Raw genomic sequence first — 22,795 nt, forward strand, 5'->3', positions numbered from 1 at the left:
TTTGGTGTCCTGTCCTCATCACTCGGAGTGGAAATACTCGGAAGTTGTTTGACTGGCTGATATCTTTAGGGACTTTATAGTGTGTGCTCTTTGTTCCTTGTATATAGTTGGCTTTAGGTATTTTTGTCTTGTCACATTTGGAATTTGTGCTCTGAGTGACCGGCTTACCACTCTACCGATTTTGAAAGGCTTTTGGTCATTCTTTCAGAAGTTATGGAGTTGCTTCCTCAAGGGCAAAGGTTTTGATTGCTTATCCATATTCCTTGAAAAGTTATTTCTATATTCCTGTAGGGGAAGGGTCTTTGGATCAATTAGATATGGCCAATATTCCTGTGGAAACCAACAAAGGTGCCCCCCCGAAAGGGGATCCTTGTGCTTTTCCTTTCTTTGGAAATGTTGGTACTCCCTTGATGGCCACTTTAAATATTCTTGGGTTGAATGTTGGATTACCCATTTGGCTGTGCTCCACTCCGAATATTCCAAATGCTCTTGAAGCTTCTCAGTTGAATACTTTGTTTCAAGGGCATCACATGGGTGTTAATTGTTCATCTTCTTTCAAAGAGAAATCTGGGATTCCTTCTTCTCCTCCTTCTTGTAACAAGAAATCTAAAAAAAGGAGAAAAAGGAAGTCAAAGAAGAAGAATAATTCTATCCCTTCATCTTCAACCTCTGCGATTCATGTTGGAGATGAGTCTTCCGCCGCTGCAAGTCATGCTGGGGGCACAAGTCTAGTCACTGCAAGTCACACTAGCACTTCATCTTCAACCTTTGTGAGTCATGTTGGAGATGAGTCTTCAGCCGCTGCAAGTCATGCTGGGGGCATGAGCCTAGTCACTGCGAGTCATACTATCAAAGAGTCACCGACCTCTGCAAGTCATGTTAAGGACTCTCTGCAAACCACTACTAGTCATGTTGGTGGAATGGAGGTTGATAACAAACCTGGACGTAGAAGTTTTAAACCTAAGTTCCCTTGTAAGATATGCAAGGGAGACCATCTTACTCATTTATGCCCTGGTATTCCAGAGGTTCAAAGGATATGGTTCGAGTCTGAAAGTACTTCTACTCCTAGATCCGATATGGTTTCTCATCAATCCCATCAACCATTGGTTGATAATGTGGTTGCATCAGTGCAATCACTTGCTGATTACACTCCTCTTTTGGGGGTTGAAGTGCCTAACAAAAGAGTCAGTTTGATCTCTAGTACTAAGTCTTCTAGTATAGGGGGCATTCCGGCTTCTTCAAATGTTCCCCCTCCAGGTTCTAAGAGTGTCTCCTTTGACTGGGATAGTCTTGTTGAACCTCGTCTTCCTTCCGCTGCACCTTTCCAAATAAAGGTCAGAGTGAATTCCACAAATGCCTATCGATGTATGGTGGATGAAGGATCCTCTGCAAGTATTATATCCCCTTTGACTTGGAAAGCTTTGGGTTCCCCAAAGATGTTGACAACTCAGAGTCAGTTGTTATCCTATGATAGAATACCTGGTGAATCTATGGGTGTTCTTCCTCAATTGCCTATCACTTTAGGTGGGAAGACTGTCTTAATCGATATGATGGTGGTCGATAGCCCTTTAGACTTTAATATGCTACTTGGGTGTGATTATGTCTATGCTGTGAATGCCGTGGTGTCTTCACTCTTTCGAGTAATTTGCTTTCCTCATAACGGGAATATTGTCACTATTGATCAACTTGCATCTGATAATCACCACCCTAATTCGTCTTTATTGCAGAATGCCCCTTGGTTTGTTCCAAGTGTTCAAGTAGACTCTACCCCGCCACGGGTCAATTATGTGACATTGAATCCTCAATGCTCAATCGCTTCTAAGAAATATCCTTTGACCTATTATTCTCCTTCTTGGGACTCGGTCCCGACAGCTAACCGAGAGATTCTTCCTATAGGGACATGGGACCCCTTAATTCCCTCTTTTGATCCTTGTAGCTCTCATGATTTCTTAGAACTTGTTTTTCCTTCACAGGAGGAATTCTTTGAAGCCATGAGTTTTGACTACCAAAGGAGTCCTTGGTCTAAGCCCTACAAGGGGTTCGTTCCAAAGAGCTATTATACGTAAGCTGAAAGGTTCTGTGGTTCCCTGTACCATATTGTATATATAAGGTACGCATTTTCAAGTTTTGTAGTCTATAACACAAGATTTTATATGAAGTTTATATGTGGGATGCATTAACTTCTCGTCTAGTGTTCCTATTTATGTTTACAGAGCTTGGAAGATTTCTCCTTTGGAATTTTATGGTTGGTCCGTTCTGACAGGTATTGGTTTTTGAAACTGGCATATAGGTTAGGTTTTTTTCCTGCATTGTGCACTTATCAGTTTCCTTTCCAATTTGGCCTTAGGATCGACCCCACCAAGTTATGATGCGGAACCTTCTCATTGCTTAGAAGTATCATGACTTGTGTGGTAGAGCCTATCTTATCATGGGTGCCTTAGTTAGTACCTTGTTGTCACATGGCACTCATGCAGATTTTTTGTCCTTAGGTTCGGGAGTCCTTTGTAGTCCCACCATGACTTATGCGATCAAGACTCATTCCTCTTGACTTCTTCGCTTTGTTCTGGCCTTATACCCTAGAGGCTCCTTTGTGTTGAGTTGTACTACTACATTGCATGTTGACCACTTGCACCTTTTGGCCTAGAGCCAGCTTCACTTGGACTCGTCTTTAAGCCAACTTTTGACCATGACGTCTGCAAAATCAACCTTGCATACCTTTGACTTCTGCAGCTTGACACACCTTGACCTGTAGAAGGAACACACCTTTGAGTGTCACTGACCAGTTTTCACCTCCCTGCATTGAGCATAGGAACGTTCCATTCCCAGGAACTAGATCATCTGTTTCACCGACACTCGTTCTTTCCACTGTACCATAACATTCTTTTATTCTTTTTCCGGCTTAACAGAAAAAGACAAAAAAATTAAATATTCCAAAAAAGAGCGGGAACGGAACAATATTTCCATTTATTGTTGGCAGCTAGAGTCAGTCGTGTCGCCCTTGAACAAAGCACTCAAAACGAAGTCTCCTCCGCATGGGTGGGATTTAGTTTGACTTGGGTACGACATAACCTTGTTATTGAGTTAGTTCTCCCCAGATTGGTTATCTCTTCCAATCATATGGAGGGTTCGTTCATAACTCGTACATGGCGACCTTATACAGAGTCATCATATGCTGCCACATAGTCACATTGAGTCATGCTTTTGTTCAAGGGAAGTTAGCCTGAGGCGGCCTTTCTGCGGTGTCTCTTAACTCATTTTTTAGTTGGCCATCCCTGGTTGTGAGTGTCATGTCTATCATCACATCAGCTATATTGGTCCTTTACCCGTGCCGGTTTGAGAAGGTCCCCATTGAATTCTTGCTCGCGGGTCTTGTCCTTATCGACGACGACATCTTGCTCTGAGGACAGGCCTAGAGCTGCACCCTGGCCCTATTTTCATTATTGATAGGTCACCTTGTGCTTAGCATCGATCAGTATCATGGGTCTTTGAATGAGTGGTTTCCCTTGTATTCGACATCAGCTTACATCATCACACATTGGGATTCGTGCAGTACCTTGGTTTCCATTTCACCCTATTGGTGGATACCTCGCCTCTGTGTCAGCTTTCATTATTGGTTGGTTCAGAGGGTTTCTGTCGTGCGCTAGCCACATCTTGTGTACGTCGGAAACGTACTTCGGCTGGGTTACTACATCTTTTTCGTCTGATTCCTTCCACATTATTGGCCTACGGGTTACACTCGCGCTAGATTGATGAAGGATGCCTTAATGCCTTCGTTCTAGTGGATCTTTCCCTATCGACTTCGACTCATTGCTCTGGGGCAAAGATCTAGAGTCCATTTGGCAGTACCTTGGGGTTTGCAGTCATTAGTGGCAGATCCTTCGCTATCGACAGTGGGAAACCATCATTGTCTCTTGATTGATAGATTCTTACAGGTTTTCGACTCCAGCTCATCTATTCACACTTGCTATATTGTACTGGGTACCTTGACGCTCATTATCATTATCGGTGAGTAGTCTCGCGTTTGTTAACGGTATACATCAATGACCGGTAATCAAACGATTTCTCACATGGTCGACTTCAGGTCATTTATTCCCATGGTGTAGAAATGTACCACGACGGTCGGTGAAGACCTCAAGTTGTATAAGCATTCATTGGTTCACTTGACAGTTTCTCTTGTTGCTGCTAGTTGATACCACTCCACTTTATATGTTGCAGTCAGTCATGGCGACATTCTATATGCTGGCACCTAAGTTTTGCAGTGTAGTACCATCCTATTCGATCATGTTCAGTTGGTACCTTTTGGGATCAGTGTTTGATATCAGTGATCCATTGCATCTTTCAGCATCATTGACAGTCTTATATGTGATATTCAGACATGTACTTTCTCATCATGATCAGATGATCCATTATGCATTTTTCAGTCATTTATACTTGTACACTTCGTCGATCCGCTTGTACTTGATATGCGGACATGCTTTAATTTTTTTGAGCATGGGTATGCCCGCCTCAAACAGTGTTTCTTTCTGATCTCCTTTGGTGGCTTGGCAGGCTGAATTCTGGTGAAGTCATCCTCGGTTTTTGACAGACTTCCTTTCCATGTACTTGCGTAATATATTTCAGCCATCATGTACCCCTTCTAACCTCATATATTAGGGGGCATCTGTTATAGCTCCAAATCTCACTCCTATTGTTTGTGATGTTGTACTCATGGCCTAGGGCAACCGCTCCTTCCAGACCTGGTCCTAAAATTTAAAAAACAGTGTTTTATCCCTTATACACGACATTGCCCTGAGTTAAACGCATGTATACGCGGATCTGTGTATACCCAACCCGCGTGTATGTATTAAAACACTTAAAAAAATATAAAATTCCTTATTTTTGGGCGGAGATCGCGGGTTTTACCTGCTGATCACCTGCTATTCCCTGTGGCCCAACTGTTCCCAACCAACTCCCAACTAAAAAACTACTTTGGGAGAGGTATAAAAAGACCTCAAAGGGAAGGCCAAAGTGAGGAGAGAAGAGAGAGAAAGGTTATTATGCTTAGATTTTTCCCTTGACCAGGTCCGAAGTCCCTTGTGCCTTCTGCACTTCCCCCATTTTGTATTGGAAACCTTTGTTTCCTTGTGTGTTGATGTTCATCCACCATTTATGACATCATGGAGAGAGTCATGGAAGGAGTTTGTTAGAGGCTTGAGGCTGGAACGGATCCGGAAGGAAGCTTTGCTTGGAGCCTGCTGAAGGTGACTCAGGTGAAAATATTCCTTTTTTATGTACTTTATTTGTCTATAATAAAAGAAACACATGTCTTGGTTCCCGAAATGAATCTTCTTTATGTTAATGATATTCATGTTTAGAATTCATATGTAGATGGCTGTTTGGATTTCATAGCTAACTACCTTTCTTTATAACATGAAGATGGTTTCTTTATAAGTTTTTGTCCATATACTGCTGTGTTCTTTGAATTCATTGTTTTGCAGGACAAAAAAGAAGAAGGGAACTCCAAGAAGGGTTTGGACCCTAAGGGCCTTCTCAAACGTAGGACCAAAGGTACGTACCCTTATCATAGAATATGCTTATAATAGAATAATGGCTGTGTGAATGCGTGTTTCTTTGAATAGACAACTTTCAGTCTGTTAGGGTTTCAACCCAAAAAGCCCCAGGGGAGCACTTCCCTCCAACATATATGGAATAGTATGTTGCATTTGAATTCCATTCTCAATGCAAAATTTGATGAATTTGTTGTTAACATATTCCCCACCATTATGAGGTCTTAGCTTAAGAATTTGATGTCCAAATTGTTTTTCAACAAAGGCCTTAAAGGCCAAGAACATGTTAAATACTTCACTCTTAAGTCTTAAGAAGTATACCCAAGTGCGTCTGGAGAAATCATCAATGAAAGTTAAGAAATACATGTAGCCAGACAATGAAACAACTAGAAGTGGACCACATAAATCACTATGCACAAGCTGTAATGGGGCTGAGGCGTGCCAAGAGGCACATTTTTCAAAACTATCCCGATGATGTTTTCTGAGTACACATTTAGAACAAACACCATCTCTGCAAGATACCATTGGAAGACCTGTCACCATATTCTTTACATAGATTCTGAAGGGAGCGATAGTTTAAGTGACCAAATCGCTCATGCCAAAGTTTGCTCACTTCATCATTATGAGCAACAAATACCGAGGAAAGATTTGATGACCCAAAGTTGTGAAACTTATACAATCTTGTAAAATCATCAGCAATGCCAGTAGCTAAAATCTGTCTAGGATCTCTTAGGTCCTTAATTACAACATCGTGAGGTGAAAATTCAACGATTTTACCTTCACCTGAATGAGTTATCTGATATACAGATAGAAGGTTGCAGGATAAGGTTGGAACACATAATACATCATTAAATTGACCATTGTCTATATGAACAGTTCTAGTCCCTACAACACTAAGAGATCTATCATCCCCAACATATATATTTTTGGTGTTACAATCATTTAAAGAAGAAAACATGGCTTTGTAAGTTCTTAGAAAAGTTTCCAAGATTAAGAAGACCAAGGTGTAAGAACTTTCCTTGTTCTCTTATTAAAGAATCACAAAAGGAATCAAAGGAAGGGGACTTGTAGGCTTGTCCTTGAGAAATGAAGGCCTCTCTTGTAGAATGGAAGGTGGAAACAAACACAGAGTAGGCTAGTCCCAGCTTAGTAAGAATGGAATAGATCAGGTTACTATCTTCTTTCTTAACCTTAACAACTTCCAAGAGAAGTCTAAGGGTCTTGAACTTGGACAAAAACTCTTCAATGCAAGAAAAATTATTGGGGTCCAATGTAAGCAACTCATTTTTGAGTTGAATGGCTTTAAGTTCATTTTTAATTCCAAAAACTTTAGTAATATGTTTCATTGCTTCATCAGGAGTATCAAGTTCTATAATATGGAATCTAAGATCTCAAGAAATAGACATCCCTATCAACTCTCGTGCTTGATCTTGCCTATTTTCCCATTTAGCTGCCTTATCTTCATATTTCGGTTTGGTTTCTTGGCCTGAGGCTATTATGTAGAGACCTTTACTTCTAAGTAAATCCACAATGTAGTACCACCATTGGAAGTAGTTGGTGCTGTTAAGAATAACTTGGCATGGACTTTCCATTTTAACAAAAACTAAAGCTATAGATGCTGAAACTAAGTGTTCCAATGGAAAAATCTCGAAAAATTAGGCTGGTTCAAAAAAATAGCTCTAAAAACAGCTTCCGGATGAAGAAGCTATGGCTTTTTGAAGAAAAGTTGATGAAGATGCTGACGAAGTGCGCAAATGTGCGGAAATGAATGATAATGTTATAAAAAAAATCTGCCCCCTTTCCAAACTTAATATAATTAGCTCAACAAAAATAAGACTTGAACTCAAGACCTCTACTCTCATAAAGTAGCTTTGAACCAAGTGAGCTAAACTAAAAGTTTAGTAATTTTTGGAAAAGAGGAAGGCTTTTTTTTTTTTTTTTTCTCGCCGAAGCTTTTGGCTGCGTGCTTACTTGAGAAAACTCTTTTTCCCTACAAAAAAAAAACACAAAACCCAACACGGACATACAGAAAAAACAAACCTTACGGCTCAAAGTTAGCTTTAGCCAGAAACTAAATATTTGCCTCAATGTTTCTGATTTTCCGAGATCACACTAAGGCGCGGCGGAAAAGAGCATACGCATGAAAAAAATCCTTCTATTCTGTTTCTGATTTTCCCAGATCGCACAAAGTCCCAGGGCAAAGAGCATACACAGAAATGAAAGGTATATATCCGGTAATAAAAAAACAAAAAGCTAAATAAACCGAAACCAAAATAAACAGAGAGAAAGTAACTGTAAACTACAAATAAACATTGTATACCTCCAGATCTTAAAAATGACGTAGCTAGGGCTACCGGAAACCTTTTCACGTGAAACGAAAGGGGTTCCTCACTGGAACAAATGCTCCTAACACAATAGAGTAGTATTCTCGGCCCGAAAGTAGTCAGAAACAATAGATATAGGAAACGACAGTCGGATGCAGTTCTACTGGCTTCAAATTTGGATCACCAACGAACGCGGCCCTCAAATAGCTGTGACACCATGTAGGAATTTTCAGGGTAAGTTCCTCAGATAGAACACAAAAGGACACCGCTAAAAAACAGATCATAGATCAATACACTAGTATTTTTGACGTGGTTAAAACCCTCAAAGAGGGAAACAGTCCACGGCTTGAGCCAACACAACCACTTTAGGCAATATATTAATAAAGGAATGAAAATTTACATAAGCTTCTCTCATGAACAGGTACCCTACAAATGACCCTCCATGCTCTTTAAATAGAGATCATGGACCAATCGGGTGTTAAGCCACGAATCAAGTGTCGGTAATACCGAGGAGAGAATGAACTCTCGGATCACTACATATTGTGACCGTCAGATTGTAAGTTACAAAAGGTAGATAGTAAAGAAACACACTTTACCTAACTCTATACTAGACCAAGTTATACTTAACTACTTCCTATGTGTCAGAATATCGTAACACTAGTTTCATGCCCCACTATTCTCTTTTATTTGTAGTATCTTGTTACCTGGAGATGCAGGACACAATTACCATTATAGAATATAGTTTTTTCTAAATTTTGTTTCTTTTCTACTCTTTGTCGAACACAAAATCAAAGAGCAACAAGATTTGTTGTATCTAGATACAATCTTACGAAGGTATTTAGCTTTTGCAAGATTGGATACCTTCTTGAAGAAAGATCACAAAATGGTGCTAGATGTTGATGGGATGCAGGAAATGGATTGAGTGTTAGGTCAAGCTTTTCACACCCTTGTAAGATCACTAGGCTAGTTCAAGAATTTGTCCACCAAAAAGAGCTCCTAAAAGCTGGCCACTTTTACTATGTACAAAACATGCATTGATATATAGACCATTTTAGTCGCTGGAATGAGTGATGAATGCTAGTTTAAAGGTAACTTGCAATCTCCACCTCATTATTTGAATTTTAGATATTCTTTGGAGAAAATATCGAAGTATTATTACCTCTAATAAAGGTGTTGGGGAATTGAAATTCAGCCTCAAAAACTTCACTTGTAAAAGATTTTCATTATTTCCCTTACGTAAGTTATCCATATGATATCGAATAATTATTCATGGTATTGGAGGATGGGCTTCTGGGCTCTGACATGGCCGTAGGTGGGCAGGTGGCGCCTATAACACAAAAGGGCAAAGCACCGGAGTCGGCTCCTCGGGTACCTGTTTCGGCTACGCGTATCAACATCTCAGCTTCAAAAGGTAGCTCGAGGGAATCCACTAAGGTAGTGGATGAAGTCTACAAGCCGCCCTCGCCTCCATTGACCAGGGCTAGGGCTGCTGCTGCTGCGGAAATGGCGAGCATATCGGGTACTCCACCTCTGCCCCCTCTCTCATCTCACTCTTCTTCATTTCCTCTTTCAGTGTTTCCTTCTTCGGATATTATTGCACCTATGGTTCCAGTTATTACTTGTGTGATATCCCTCGCCCCGCCTATCATAGCCCCCTCCTCCCTTACGGTCCATCCGACCCCATCTGAAACTGGGGCTCCAGCCTCATTGATCCCGGCAATACCACATTCCTACAACCTCCATTCCAGACTCATTCCAGGGTCGGAAGCACTGTCGGGGCTGGGGTTAACCTTCACTAGTCCACCTACTTAGGCCTCTCGTGGGCATAAATCTGACCTAAAAAAGGCCATTTAGAAGGCCAGTGCAGAGGTAGCATCTGGTAGGCAATCTACCATGGAAGGGGTTCTTAGAGCATTGCAAACCCTAGATGGGGTTCCGCCATGAAATGCCTCTCATTTAATTGCAGAGGTCTGGCTAGTACCTCCAAAAAACTAGCCCTGCGGAGATTGATTGATAAAGATCCAGTTGATATCATTTTGCTGCAAGAGACTTTGGGTAGCGCTGCCTCAATTGAACATGCCCTATTATCCATCAGATCCGGATGGACATTCCATGCTATGGATGCCAATGGCAGAGCTGGGGGTATGGCCATTGGATACAACCCTCAGACTATTAATGTATCCTCCACTTGGGGAGGTAAGGGTTTTGTAGGAATGGACCTCTTCTCGGCGGAGCTAGGAGAGACCTTGAGGATCATCAATGTTTATGGACCTTGTCAGAGGAGGGAGATTTTTTGGCAGTTGTTTCTTGGATTAAATTTGACAAGCGAGAACCATGTCATCATTGGGGGAGACCTAAATTACTCCATTGGATATGGGGAATCCTGGGGATCCCAAGCCCAAATTGACCCCCTTTCCGACTACTTCAAGGATATTATGGAACAACATCAACTTACAGACATCCCCATGAATAAACCTATGCCTACATGGAGGAACCGATGAGTAGGGGATGCTGCCCTGGCCAGAAGATTGGACAGATTCCTCATCAAGATCCCCTTGCTTCAAAGACTCTCCAGATACAGACAATGGGTGGGATCAGGGGGAATATCTGATCATTCCCCTATATACATGGAGATACTTGGACCTGATGTCAAGCCAAAAGCCCCTTTTAAATTCAATCATGTTTGGCTTCAAGACGAGGGGTATATAAATCTCATCAAGGACTATTGGGCTACCCACCCCATCACAAATCACAGATCTGCGGCAGAAGGTTTCTGCCACAACCTTACCCAAATAAAGCAGATAACCAAGGCCTGGGTAAAGGAGAAGAAGATTAAGGATGATCAGAAAATCTCGGCCATTGAAGCGGAGATGGAATTATATTTGGATGACAGAAATCTTGGTTTTCCTTCAGCAGATGAGAAGTCTAAGCTGATTGAGCTGGAGATGCAGAAAGACCAGATTCTTAAGGAAAAGGAAGAATCTTGGAGGCTGAAGAGCAGGGCCATATGGTTAAAGGCAGGTGATGAGAACACCAAATTCTATCAGAATTTCGCTAAGGGAAGGAAAATTTCAAACACCATATGGAAAGTGCCCCTGCCTGATGGGGAACAAGCTGATAATTTCCGAAAGCTCTCCAGATTGGGCACCTCCCATTTTCGGACTCTTTTCAGGTCGCCACAAGAGGCAAATCTAGCAAATATCATTCAAGTTGCAGGACTATTCCCTAGAATGGTAGGGGAGGAGGAAGAAGGGGAATTAACTGCTCCTGTTACTCTGGAGGAACTTGAGGGAGTCCTAAAGTGGTTCAAAAAAGACAAGAGCCCTGGCCCGGATGGGTGGACTATAGAGTTCTACTTGGCTTTTTTTGATATAATGGCCACGGACCTGCTACAAGTTGTGGAGGAATGCCGATCTACTGGCAAATTGTACAACGCCATCAACTCCACCTTCATTGCCCTTATACCCAAATCGGACTCCCCTGCCTCTTTTGATGACTTCTGGCCCATCTCCCTCTGCAACTGTCTTTATAAGATCATTTCCAAAATTATTGCAAATCGTATCAAGCCCATCCTATCTCAGCATATTCTCCCTGAACAATTTGCTTTCCTTGAGGACCGCCAGATTCATGAAGCTATCGGCACTGCTCAAGAAGCCATCCACTCCATTCGAACCCGTCGACTAAAGGGTATCATCCTCAAAATTGACCTGGCAAAGGCTTTTGATCGTGTTAATTGGCTTTATATCAAAATGCTTCTCATTCACCTAGGCTTTCCCCTCTTATTTACCAACTGGATAATGGCCTGTATTACCACCCCTTCTTACAGTCTCCTCATCAATGGTTCTGCCTCTCCTTTTTTTCATGCCAAAAGAGGTCTCAGGCAGGGCTGTCCACTGTCACCCCTCCTCTTTCTGCTTGTCATGGAATGCCTGAGCAGACTCATTTATCATGAGAAGCAGAATGGCAGATTGTCAGGTTTAAAAATAACTGACCAGTGTTACCTGACACACCTCCTGTTTGTGGATGACGTTCTCATTTTCTTGGATGGAAGCATTTGAGACATGACCTCTCTAGACAAGATCCTTGCCATATTCTACAGATCCACGAGTATGGTGGAAAATCACACAAAATCCTCCATATCCCTGGCATACACTACAACACAAGAATCTTATCATGCCATGCAGCGATTCCCATTCAACCCGTGACCACTGGATCAGGGCTTCAAATATTTGGGTTTTTGGATCAAGCCCTTGGGACACAAGATAGCAGATTGGACCTGGCTGATATCCAAATTTGAGAAGAGGATATCTCACTGGAGCCACCGCTTTTTATCCAGAGCTAGAAGGCTAGTCCTCATTAAATCCGTGCTAGAAGCTACCCCAGTATTTTGGATGGCTTTGGCCTGGATACCTAGAGGTATTCTAGCCCGCCTCAAACAAATCTGCTGCAGATATCTATGGAATGGAGGGCAGGACAAGCGCACTTTTGCATGGATTAAATGGGATAATATTGCTTTGCCCAAAAAATGGGGAGGATGGGGGATTAAACAGCTTACATCATTCACACATGCGCTGGCTGCAAAAATGGGATGGACTTTACTTACCAAGCAAAATCTCTGGACAACCATCTCATACCATAAATACATCTGGCCATTACAGATCATGGATTGGATTCAGATGACAGGCTGGAACAGAATCGGCATCTCCTTGGTTTGGAAGGCTTTATTATGTTCACTACCCCTTATTCGGAGCCATCTAACGTGGAGAATAAATGATGGCACCAGGGCGCACATCGGATTGGATCCTTGGGCTGGTGGAGGAGGGAGATATTCTCTTCCTCAGGAACTTATTCGAATTCTTGAGCAACAGAACATTAAGGTAATTGCTCACATCGTAGACCAGGGAAACTCTACCCTCTTCTATCAGGCATGGAAATCAGTCGCGCAGTTAAATCTGCCACCTTTCTGGCATCATAGATGGGAGGACTACACAAGTGCTCTAAGAGAATCCCATATCCGCATCAAGGAGGGACCAGACGAGCTATTGTGGAGCAAAGTAGAATCTGGTTTATATACTCCCAAAGAAGGCTACTTGAGCCTGATCTCAAACACAAAACCAGATATCATTCAGAGCTGGTGGAAACACATTTGGCACTTAAAGACACCTCCCTGCACCAGACTATTTTTCTGGTGCATCCTTCGTCAAAAGGTCCCTACTGGGGATGCGCTTATGCATCGATCTGTGCATGGACCCACCTGGTGCATATTATGCAAACAACAATTTGAATCATTGGATCACCTTTTTCTCTTCTGCAATATCACTAAACAGATTTGGAATGGCGTGGCCAATGTTATCAGTTTCACGGGAACATGGGAAGGAGATAATATAACATCAGCTTGGGAAACCTGGAATCGAACCCATGCTGGATCAAACCTTCCTTGCCTTCCCCTCATCATTTGCTGGGTGGTTTGGTTGGCCAGGAATAAAATGATTTTTGAAAATGGATCGATCTGCTGGCAATCAATTATATCCAAAATCATTGCTTCTTATCGCGAGCTGCCCGAATTTACTCCCCCGTGCGCTCGCAGACCGTCTGCCCCTGATCCCATTGACCATTCCATTCCTTGGGCTTTCTTTGATGGAGCTGCCCAACAACACGGTTGTGGGGGAGGTTTCATTCTATATATTTCAGATCAGCATTATTACAAAGTCATGATGGGCCTAGGAGAAGGAACGAACAACTATGCTGAACTTATATCTCTTCGCTATCTTATGCATTTTGCTTTTTATCATGGATGCAGAAAGTTACAGATTTATGGGGATTCAAATATTATTATAAATTGGATCAATAAAAATTCTAGATGTCACGCACACACACTCATTATGTTGTTGGACGAAGTTTTTCATCTCAAAAATCAATTTGACTCCATACTCGTTCGTCATATCTACAGGGAGCATAATCACAGTGCCGACGGATTATCCAAGGAAGCCACGCACCTTCCAAGAGGACAGTGGATAATACAAGAACAGAGGGGAACATCTCATTATCAGTACTACCACAGGCCCTATATAGATCAAATATACCATCAGGTGGATGGTCACTAAATTTTTTGAAGGATTATTGTTTATTCAGCGTGGATGTAGATACTACAGTTTATATTTCATGACCAACACCCTGCGAGGTGTACATATGTACAGAACACATTTACAACATCATCTTGTGTGGTGATTTTTTTACTTTTGATACAGCATCATCCTGCGAGATGACTTTTTGATACTGATCCAGCCATATATATGAATGGTTTGTAGATACAGAACATAAACTGCATATGCGGAATAGCAATTACTACATGTAATTTTTCACTATATTAATGAAAGATTACGATTTTTCCAGTGGGGAAAAAGGTTATCCATATGATATCAAATTTCAGGATATGTATTGTAATATACCCAAATTTCCACTTTGCAGATGGCTCAAATACACATTCGTTGATTCAACAGTTTATGGAAGCTACTAATTTTTACTGGGACATTTTTGCAAAAGGAGCAAGAGTAGTTGTTAGAAAGGAAAAATCAGGGTTTTTTTTTGCCAAGATGAATCCCCTACTTGGCTGAATCATAAATGAAAGCTTATGAATCTTAGGGAGACTATTTCTTATTTGGGCAGGTCCTTCAGTAAATAGTGTTTCAGTTGTAGTTTTTCAGCATTTGGTTGTTGGAGATGGATATTAGACAAGTTTTAAAAAAGAAAAGTTCAAGCTTGGAGTAATATTGACCTACTACCTTTCAAGAAGATTGCAATTATTGATAAATTTCTAGTTGCGGGTCAAATTGGTTTATGTGTCTTTTTCTTTTTTTCTTTTCAAGTAGCTTATAAAATGTTGGAATAGGTACTCCAAAACTTTTATTGGGCAAGCAGGATGGGGTAAAATGGATTAATATGGTGTCTTTGAGTTTTTTGTAATTTCACTTTCCATATATTTCACTTGCTTATTGGCTTCCACATTCCCACTTCTATCGGCATTCCTTTGCACCTCAATGCCTATATATGCAATTTCAAGGACTACCATAATTCTCACATAATTCTTTAAAGGTTTCTAGCGCAATGGTAGAGCCCCTGCTTTCTAAGAAGGAGGTTGGTGGTTCGATTCCTTTGTGTCCTAATATAAATTATTCAATGATATTATAGTTTATTTTTAATATTGGTTTATTTCAACGGTGAGATATTTTTCTAGATTCATTATTTTATATTGTCTCTAAAGAGACAAAAGTGATCATGTATTATCTTTGAAAGTAATTTTTTATTATCTCTTGAGAGACAATAGTTAAGATCAAAGACATTGTCTTTTTAAAGACAATATGTCTTTAATTCCAACTATTGTCTCTAGAGAGACAAAAATGAAATTGTCTCTAGAGAGACAAAAATGCTTGTGTTATATATTGTCTTTATAGAGACAATATTTTAAGACAATTTAATTTGAGACACCCGCTTAAAGACAATATCTAAGACAATAGACAAGTTTTCTTTTGTCTCAAGTTAAGAGAATTTACCCAAATATTGTCTTAAATATTGTCTTAAAACCCCCCTTTGTGTTGTAGTGAAATAAGAAATTCGGGTTTCTCTTTGACACGATTTTAGGTTGAGTTTCATTGAATTCCTTCGACCGATTGTAAACCCTCCATGCCATGCCGGTGTGTTGTCTATAAGTAAGATCCATCCATAGCACTACAATTCCAAAACGCAATTCGCAATTCCTTTTTCTATTATCGATTCCGTTATACATTCTGCAAGTAGAGTTAGAATTCATCATTTTATTTTCACTTTATATCAACAAGATGGCCATGGCCATGAAATCTAAGAAGATGGAAATGGCGCGGTTGTGCTGGATATCGATAGTAGCAATGCTGTTGTTAACTTCAACGATTCTGGTGACACACGCTGGAGCTGAAGCTGAAGCTGCTGCCACTAAGTCTAACGAAGAAGTAGGTTCTGGAAGATTGGCAGAAGGGTCCACAAAGGCTGCATCCGGGTGCCACAAGCCGGGCTACCCTGTACCCCCTCATTCTCACTGCCCTCCATCTCCACCTCCCCATGCCCATCGCCTTCGTCCTATCCCGCATGCTTAATCTCCCTGGTCTCATATTTTGTGTTATTAAATCTCACCAGGAGCACATGCACATCACTAGTGTGGTCTGCTTGCTTTTACCTTAGGTTCTCATCACCTCCTAGCAAGTAAATAAATAAATGTCATTAATGTAATGTAATCATTTGGTGAAACATTTCTCTTATCGCAATCTCAAAAATAAATTGTGAACTTTGTTGGTATAAGTTTTAAAATAATGGTTACAACTAGTTATTTATGCATGATGATATGAATGTCTCTTTTATCTCAATAGTATTTGAACACATTTATATTATTAGTGGTGATAAACACAATAGTATTACATATTATAAAGCTTTATTAAACTTAAAAATAGTATTTTTAAAAATTTAATTAATATTTTATTTTTCCCTTTATATTGATACTGTTTAAACTAACAGATCAAAAATTCATTTCAGCCTAAAGGATTGTAAGATTATTTTATGGAAAAATTGTGAAATCATCTATTAACTTTTAGGATATAAATAGTGTTTACAACTTTTTAAATGATGTGTTCTCATCACGATGTGGTAACATTTGCCTTCAAGGATCAAATATAAATACATGGTTTGAGGTCAAGGCATGTCAATTAATGATTAAAAATTTAACATATCTCATAATGTTTTTCTGTAATAAATCGAATATCCATCCAAATGATATAAAATGAAACTTAATTTCAACATTTAATTTTGGTCCATTAATATTTCTAAAACTTGAGTATTAAAAAATTATATATATATATATATATATATATATATATATATATATATATATATATATATATATATATATATATATCTATATATATATATATATATATATATATATATATATATATTTCTTAACCCTTTCGTATATCGTAAAAGAACTATACATGGCATGCATGTAAATTTACTCATGAATCAACTCTAAGATATGAACTAAATGATTCATAGTATTGCATGTTCATCCTTAAATATTTTCATTCTTTTTTTTTTGTTTCTCATTATAATTTTTCTAGAAGAAATGACATGTGCTTCGAATGAAACAAGGAACTCATACGTATGATTTGGACTACTTGCCATGTTGTTCAACAAAATTCTTAGTAATGACTATGGTCATATAGGAAAATTGAGAGAATTCATACCTAACAACCTTATTATAATAAGTTATTACATCATATCTATTGTATGAGATCTCATTCTTCCTATATCTAATAATGTTCAACATCAAAGATTTGTCATTTGAATACAACTATAGATATTCAGAAGGTAGAATGAAATAAAAGTATACATAAAGTGGTAACAAATGCTTTTATTTTTCTAATTTACTCTATTTCTTAATCATTGAATTCATTAAAACATGTGTAATATTATTTTTACTTTTGGGACATATTTATATTAATATGATAACAATGTAAATTTAGAAACATCTAAACCTATTTATCAAGTGACATTTCCTTACATTGCCTAGAAAATGCTCTCCAAATATATGATTCCGAAATACATTAGTTGAAATAGCTCAAAACTAAATATTAGAGGGTAAAATGAGTAATTTTTAGGAATGACTCATCACTCACTTAGAATACTCACTAGAAATTTACCATAACGACCTATGACTACAATTGACTAGTCTATCATTAGAAATAAAATGGAATAAAAGGAACTTGTATCTTTCTCAAAACACAACTTCTTAATGTGAATAGTGGGTTTTAATGTTTAGTAATGCGCCCCAATTTGAAAAAGTATCTAGGTTGTTTTGAGTTTGAAGAGCTGGCACTTTTGGCCTTATGGACCATTGAAAAGGTCAAAAATGTGAAGCTGAGGTGTACACTTGTATTCTAGTGTGAAAACCCTTTTACTACCCATATTGCAGATGTCGTGATGAATTCTAATATTTAATTTTTTTTGAAATGTTAACACAAGTAATGGATCATCCTCATTATTTTTCGAGAAGGAAGTGGGGCTCTACTATATAATTTTGATGATGGTTGTGCATTGTATGAATGTATTGACATCATAATTTCAAATGATAGGAATGGAAGATTCTGATATGTTATTGGTTCTCTAATTTCCATGCTAAATTGTAGATATCATGCATACCACTCTTTGTAAAAAGGATGATTTCAAACTTAGTGATGATATGAATATAAACATGATGATATGCACTTTTGATTCCTAGAATATGTGGCTAGCATGACTTATAAAGGTGTAAATTGTTGATTTATGATAATATTCGATGTGTTGTAAGCTTCAAAAATTGTAGGGAGGCTTGGGCACATGTATTCCATAATACGTAGAAATCATTTTGGGAAATTCCACCTCGAGATAGTTTTATTAAAATAATTAATTATTTTTAATGGGTCCCTAAGTCTAAGCTTAGGAAATTAAAATAATTAAATGGTATTAATCAATCTATGGGTGAAACTTCTAGAAGAAGACGAGGATCAATCAAAAATTATTTGAGTCATTGATTAGAATCTAATCTAGGTCATTGGTTCTCAACTGAATGATTATAAGAGCAGGCTTACTCGGAAGTTGGAGAGAACATCGAGTGAGATATCAGAGATCAAATTTCCGAAGGGAGTGACGCAATAGTTACCAAAGAGAGATTTGAAGTGGTTTCTTGCAGTGAGGGAAAGAGATAGTATTTGGAAAGAAGTTTTTCCAGATCCGAGGAGTGCATAGAAGAGAGAGAGTGTACTCCACAGAAATGTAGACGCAGTGAAGAGAGGCAGTGCATACCTTTAGAGGGAGATTCGTATTTAATGAGGAGAAGTCGAGTTTTAGAGGAAGAAGCTAGAGTGGGAGCCTAGAGAGCCAAAAGATCTATTTCCCAAAGTAGAAGCTAATCAGGAGCAGAGGGAGAGAGCTACACTTGTCCCAGCAGGCTAGCACAAAACTGATGAAAAGGCAGCAAAGAGGCAGCGAGGGGCAGCTCATCTTGAGCTAAGGTTAGTGTCGAATTACCAATGGAAGTGGGAACTTTCTCTCGAGACAATTTTATTAAAATAATTAATTATTTTTAATGGGTCCCTAAGTCTAAGCTTAGGAAATAAAAATAATTAAATGGTATTAATCAATATGTGGGTGAAACTTCTAGAAGAAGACAAGGATCAATCAAAAATTATTTGAGCCATTGATTAGAATCTAATCTGGGTCATTGGTTCTCAATTGAATGATTATAAGAGCAGGCTTAGTGGAAAGTTCGAGACAAAATCGTGTATGATATCAGAGATCAAATTTCTGAAGGGAGTGACGCAACAGTTGCCAAAGAGAGATTTGAAGTGGTTTCTTGCAGTGAGGGGCAGAGATAGTATTTGGAAGGAAGTTTTTCCGGATCCGGGGAGTGCATAGTAGAGAGAGAGTGTACTCCACAGAAATATTGACGCAGTGAAGAGAGGCAGCGCATACCTCTAGAGGAAGATTCGTATTTTCTTAAGGGAAGTCGAGTTTTAGAGGAAGAAGCTAGAGTGGGAGCCTGGAGAGCCAAAAGATCTATTTCCCAAAGTAGAAGCTAATCAGGAGCAAAGGGAGAGAGCTACACTTGTCCCAGCAAGCTGACACAAAACTGATTAGGCTGATGAGTGTGTTTGTGTCATGTATGAATGGCTTTGCAAGTTTGTTTCCTAAAATTGAAATGGGTTCCTCTACATTGAGTTCATTTACTTGCAGATAAATGGTGTGATACCTGAGAGAGGAAACACCAATGTTTATGCCCATCATAAGACCATAACTAAGGTGCCTCCAGATCATGCAGATGAGGAATTATCATTCTTAGGAAAGTTATCCAAGAATTCATGATTGAATATATTCATGGAAATATATAGAATTGGCATTGTAATTGCTATATCAAATTGAGACTTCTTTGTGTCTTATTTTATTGCATCAAAGGTTTTGTATGTGAGAATGGTTAGGAGTGGAGAAAATCGAGATTGTGGGTGAATTTAATGGAGTGAGGTTGAATCAGGGAGACTATTGAAAGACATTGAAGGATTTTTATTAATCAAACTTGGGTATGCGAATTATATAGATATATGATTCTATGTTTAGTATTGAAAAGTATGGTGAGTTAATTATAATTAAATTAGGATAATCATATAAATTAAATGGTTGGTAAACATTGATAAACATATCAAAAATACATTTCCATTATGCATCTCAATATCATAAAAATTAACTAAATTGTGATTTTATTTTTAAATTATTATTATTATTATTATTAAAAGAGTAAATATACTTGTTAAATATATATACATTTAAAAAATAACATGTAATAATATTCATTGATTCAGTTTATCATGGAAATTCTTAACTTGTAAATAACTCCTCTTATATTACCATGAGCCAATACCACGGATTAATACCACATACCTAAGATTATATGTTTTGATATGATATTTTCCTTAATTAATTAATTTAAGATAAATTACAATGGAAAAAAATACAAGTAAATTTCTTTAGGAAATAAAAGGTTAATTTAAGATTATGCACACATGAAAGAATACAATCACATGTACTAAAACAAGAAATAGAAATTGATAGGAAAACATTTTTATTTTTAAAATAGTAGCGTAATTTTGTAGGTAATTGGCTATGTGAATTATAAAGATATGTGATTCTGTGTTTAGTATTGAAAAGTATGGTGAGTTAATTATAATTAAATTTGGATAATCATATAAATTAAATGGTTCATAAACATTGATAAACATATGAAAAATACATTTCCATTATGCATCTCAATATCATGAAAATTAACTAAATTGTGATTTTATTTTTAAATTATTATTATTATTATTATTATTATTATTATTATTAAAAGAGTAAATATATTAGTTAAATATAAATACATTTAAAAAAAACATGTAACAATATTCATTGATTCAATTTATCATGGAAATTCTTAACTTGTAAATAACTCCTCTTATATTACCATGGGCCAATACCACGACTAAATAACACATATCTAATATTATATGTGTTGATATGATATTTTCTATAATTAATTAATTTAAGATAAATTGAGAGGGAAAAAATACAGGTAAATTTCTGTAGGAAATAAAAGGTTAATTTAAGATCATGCCCACATGGAAGAATACAATACAGAAATACTAAAACAAGAAATTGATAGAAATTTTTTGTTTTCTTTAAATTGCAGAATGGTTTCGTAGGAAATCCAGTCTGTGAATTATAAATATGTATGGTTCTATGATGTATGGTTCACTGATTCTGTTAGGTCCCTATAATACTAGTGATTACCCCATTATTATTGTATTTATATCCCTTATTAATATTGTTGTGCCCCTATTGTCCTCACATTGTTATTGTTGTGCCCCATAGAATCCCTCTATTGTTATTTTTGTGCTTTCATATTATTATTGTTAGGTCGGCTCGGTTATATTGTGACTCCTTAGACTCCTATATATATAGAAAGGAGGTGTTTTCATTTGAATCATCAAAGAATCATTCATTTGTGTAATGTAAAGGAGGTTGCCCTCTCGAAGAGGCTGAATTCTAAGGCGTTGATCTATCTTTTCTATCTTTTTGTGAGCTAGTTTCATAACATTTGGTATCAGAACTTGTTGAGCTCCCTATAATCCGAACACATGCGCCATGATCTATCTTTCTTGTGCACTAATACTATTGGAGCAGAGAAAGAACTATGACTAGGTTGAATTATACCAGCCTCTAGCATTTCTACAACCATATGTTCAATTTCACTCTTTTGGGCATAGGAATATCTATACGGCCTCATGTTTGGAGGAACACTTCTTGGAATCAGATGATTTCGATGTGGAGTACAAGAGGTGGAATATCTAGGTCATATTGTATCTCATGAAGGATTTAAGGTAGACCTTAGAAAAATTAAAGCCTTTAAGGAATGGCAAATACCCACATCCATAGACCGTCTACGAGGATTTCTTAGGTTGACAGGGTATTATCGCAAGTTTGTTAAAAATTATGGGAGAATAGCAACAAAGACCTTCAAACATCTTAAAGAGGAAATGTGCCAAGCATCGGTCTTAGCTACACCGGACTTCACAAAAACCTTTATTGTGGAATGTGATGCTTCAGGAAATGGAATTGGTGTTGTTTTAGTGTATGATGAAAGACCCATTGCTTTTGAAAGTCATCTAATCAAGGGAAATTTTTTACACAAAGCCATTTATGAGAAGGAAATGTTGGCAATATTACATGCACTTAAGAAATGGCGACCCTACCTAATGGGAAGACACTTCAAGGTAAAAATGGATCATGATAGCCTTAAATACTTTTTAGAACAAATACTATCCTCTGAAGAGCAACAAAATTGGGTCACAAAGATGTTTGGGTTATGACTTTGAAATCATCTACAAAAAATGGAAGCAAAATATGGTGGCAGATGCATTCTCAAGAAAGGATGAGGATGTGGAAGCATTGTTGTGCACCATTTCTATTATCCAACCAGATTGGATAAACGAAGCAAGGGAGGAATGGAAGAATGATGAAGAAGTGTGGGCATCTTTCAGAAGTTACAACAAGATTCCAGTACATCTGATACATTTAGCTGGCAAAATGATTCGTTACGGCACAAAGATCACTTATACCTCTGTAAGAATTCCCAACTCAAACAAAATATTCTTGTGGAATTGCATACTTCTCCCTTAGGAGGGCACTCAAGATTTTTAAAAACTTACCACAGGGTAAAGGAGGAATTTTTTTGGGATGGCCTTAAATCAGATATTCAAAGTTTGTGGCAGAATGTTTGGTTTGCTAAAAAAATAAAATTGAAACAATTAAGACCCCAGGTCTATTACAACCTTTATC

General features: G+C 38.1%; 2 protein-coding genes across 2 annotated transcripts; both read left to right on the forward strand.

Moving 5' to 3' along the window:
• The first annotated feature begins 9,810 nt into the window (after nucleotides 1-9,810).
• On the forward strand, nucleotides 9,811-10,371 carry LOC149149081 (uncharacterized). Its single transcript, XM_089442384.1, has one exon. It carries the CDS (start codon nucleotides 9,811-9,813, stop codon nucleotides 10,369-10,371), a length of 561 nt encoding a protein of 186 aa, XP_089298510.1.
• A 5,367-nt stretch (nucleotides 10,372-15,738) lies between these two features.
• On the forward strand, nucleotides 15,739-15,996 carry LOC149149082 (uncharacterized). The gene has a single exon (XM_089445085.1). The coding sequence runs from the start codon at nucleotides 15,739-15,741 to the stop codon at nucleotides 15,994-15,996; it is 258 nt and encodes an 85-aa protein (XP_089301211.1).
• The last annotated feature ends 6,799 nt before the right edge of the window (nucleotides 15,997-22,795 follow it).

The sequence above is a fragment of the Pinus tabuliformis genome, chromosome 9 (assembly GCF_031772625.1).
Source record: "Pinus tabuliformis cultivar Carrire ecotype Pingquan chromosome 9, CPIR1, whole genome shotgun sequence".
NCBI classification, from domain to species: domain Eukaryota; kingdom Viridiplantae; phylum Streptophyta; class Pinopsida; order Pinales; family Pinaceae; genus Pinus; species Pinus tabuliformis.

Bases quoted from the DNA above. Each gene is read 5' to 3' on its own strand.
- LOC149149081 (XM_089442384.1), top strand. From the start codon at position 9,811: ATGAAATGCCTCTCATTTAATTGCAGAGGTCTGGCTAGTACCTCCAAA.
- LOC149149082 (XM_089445085.1), top strand. From the start codon at position 15,739: ATGGCGCGGTTGTGCTGGATATCGATAGTAGCAATGCTGTTGTTAACT.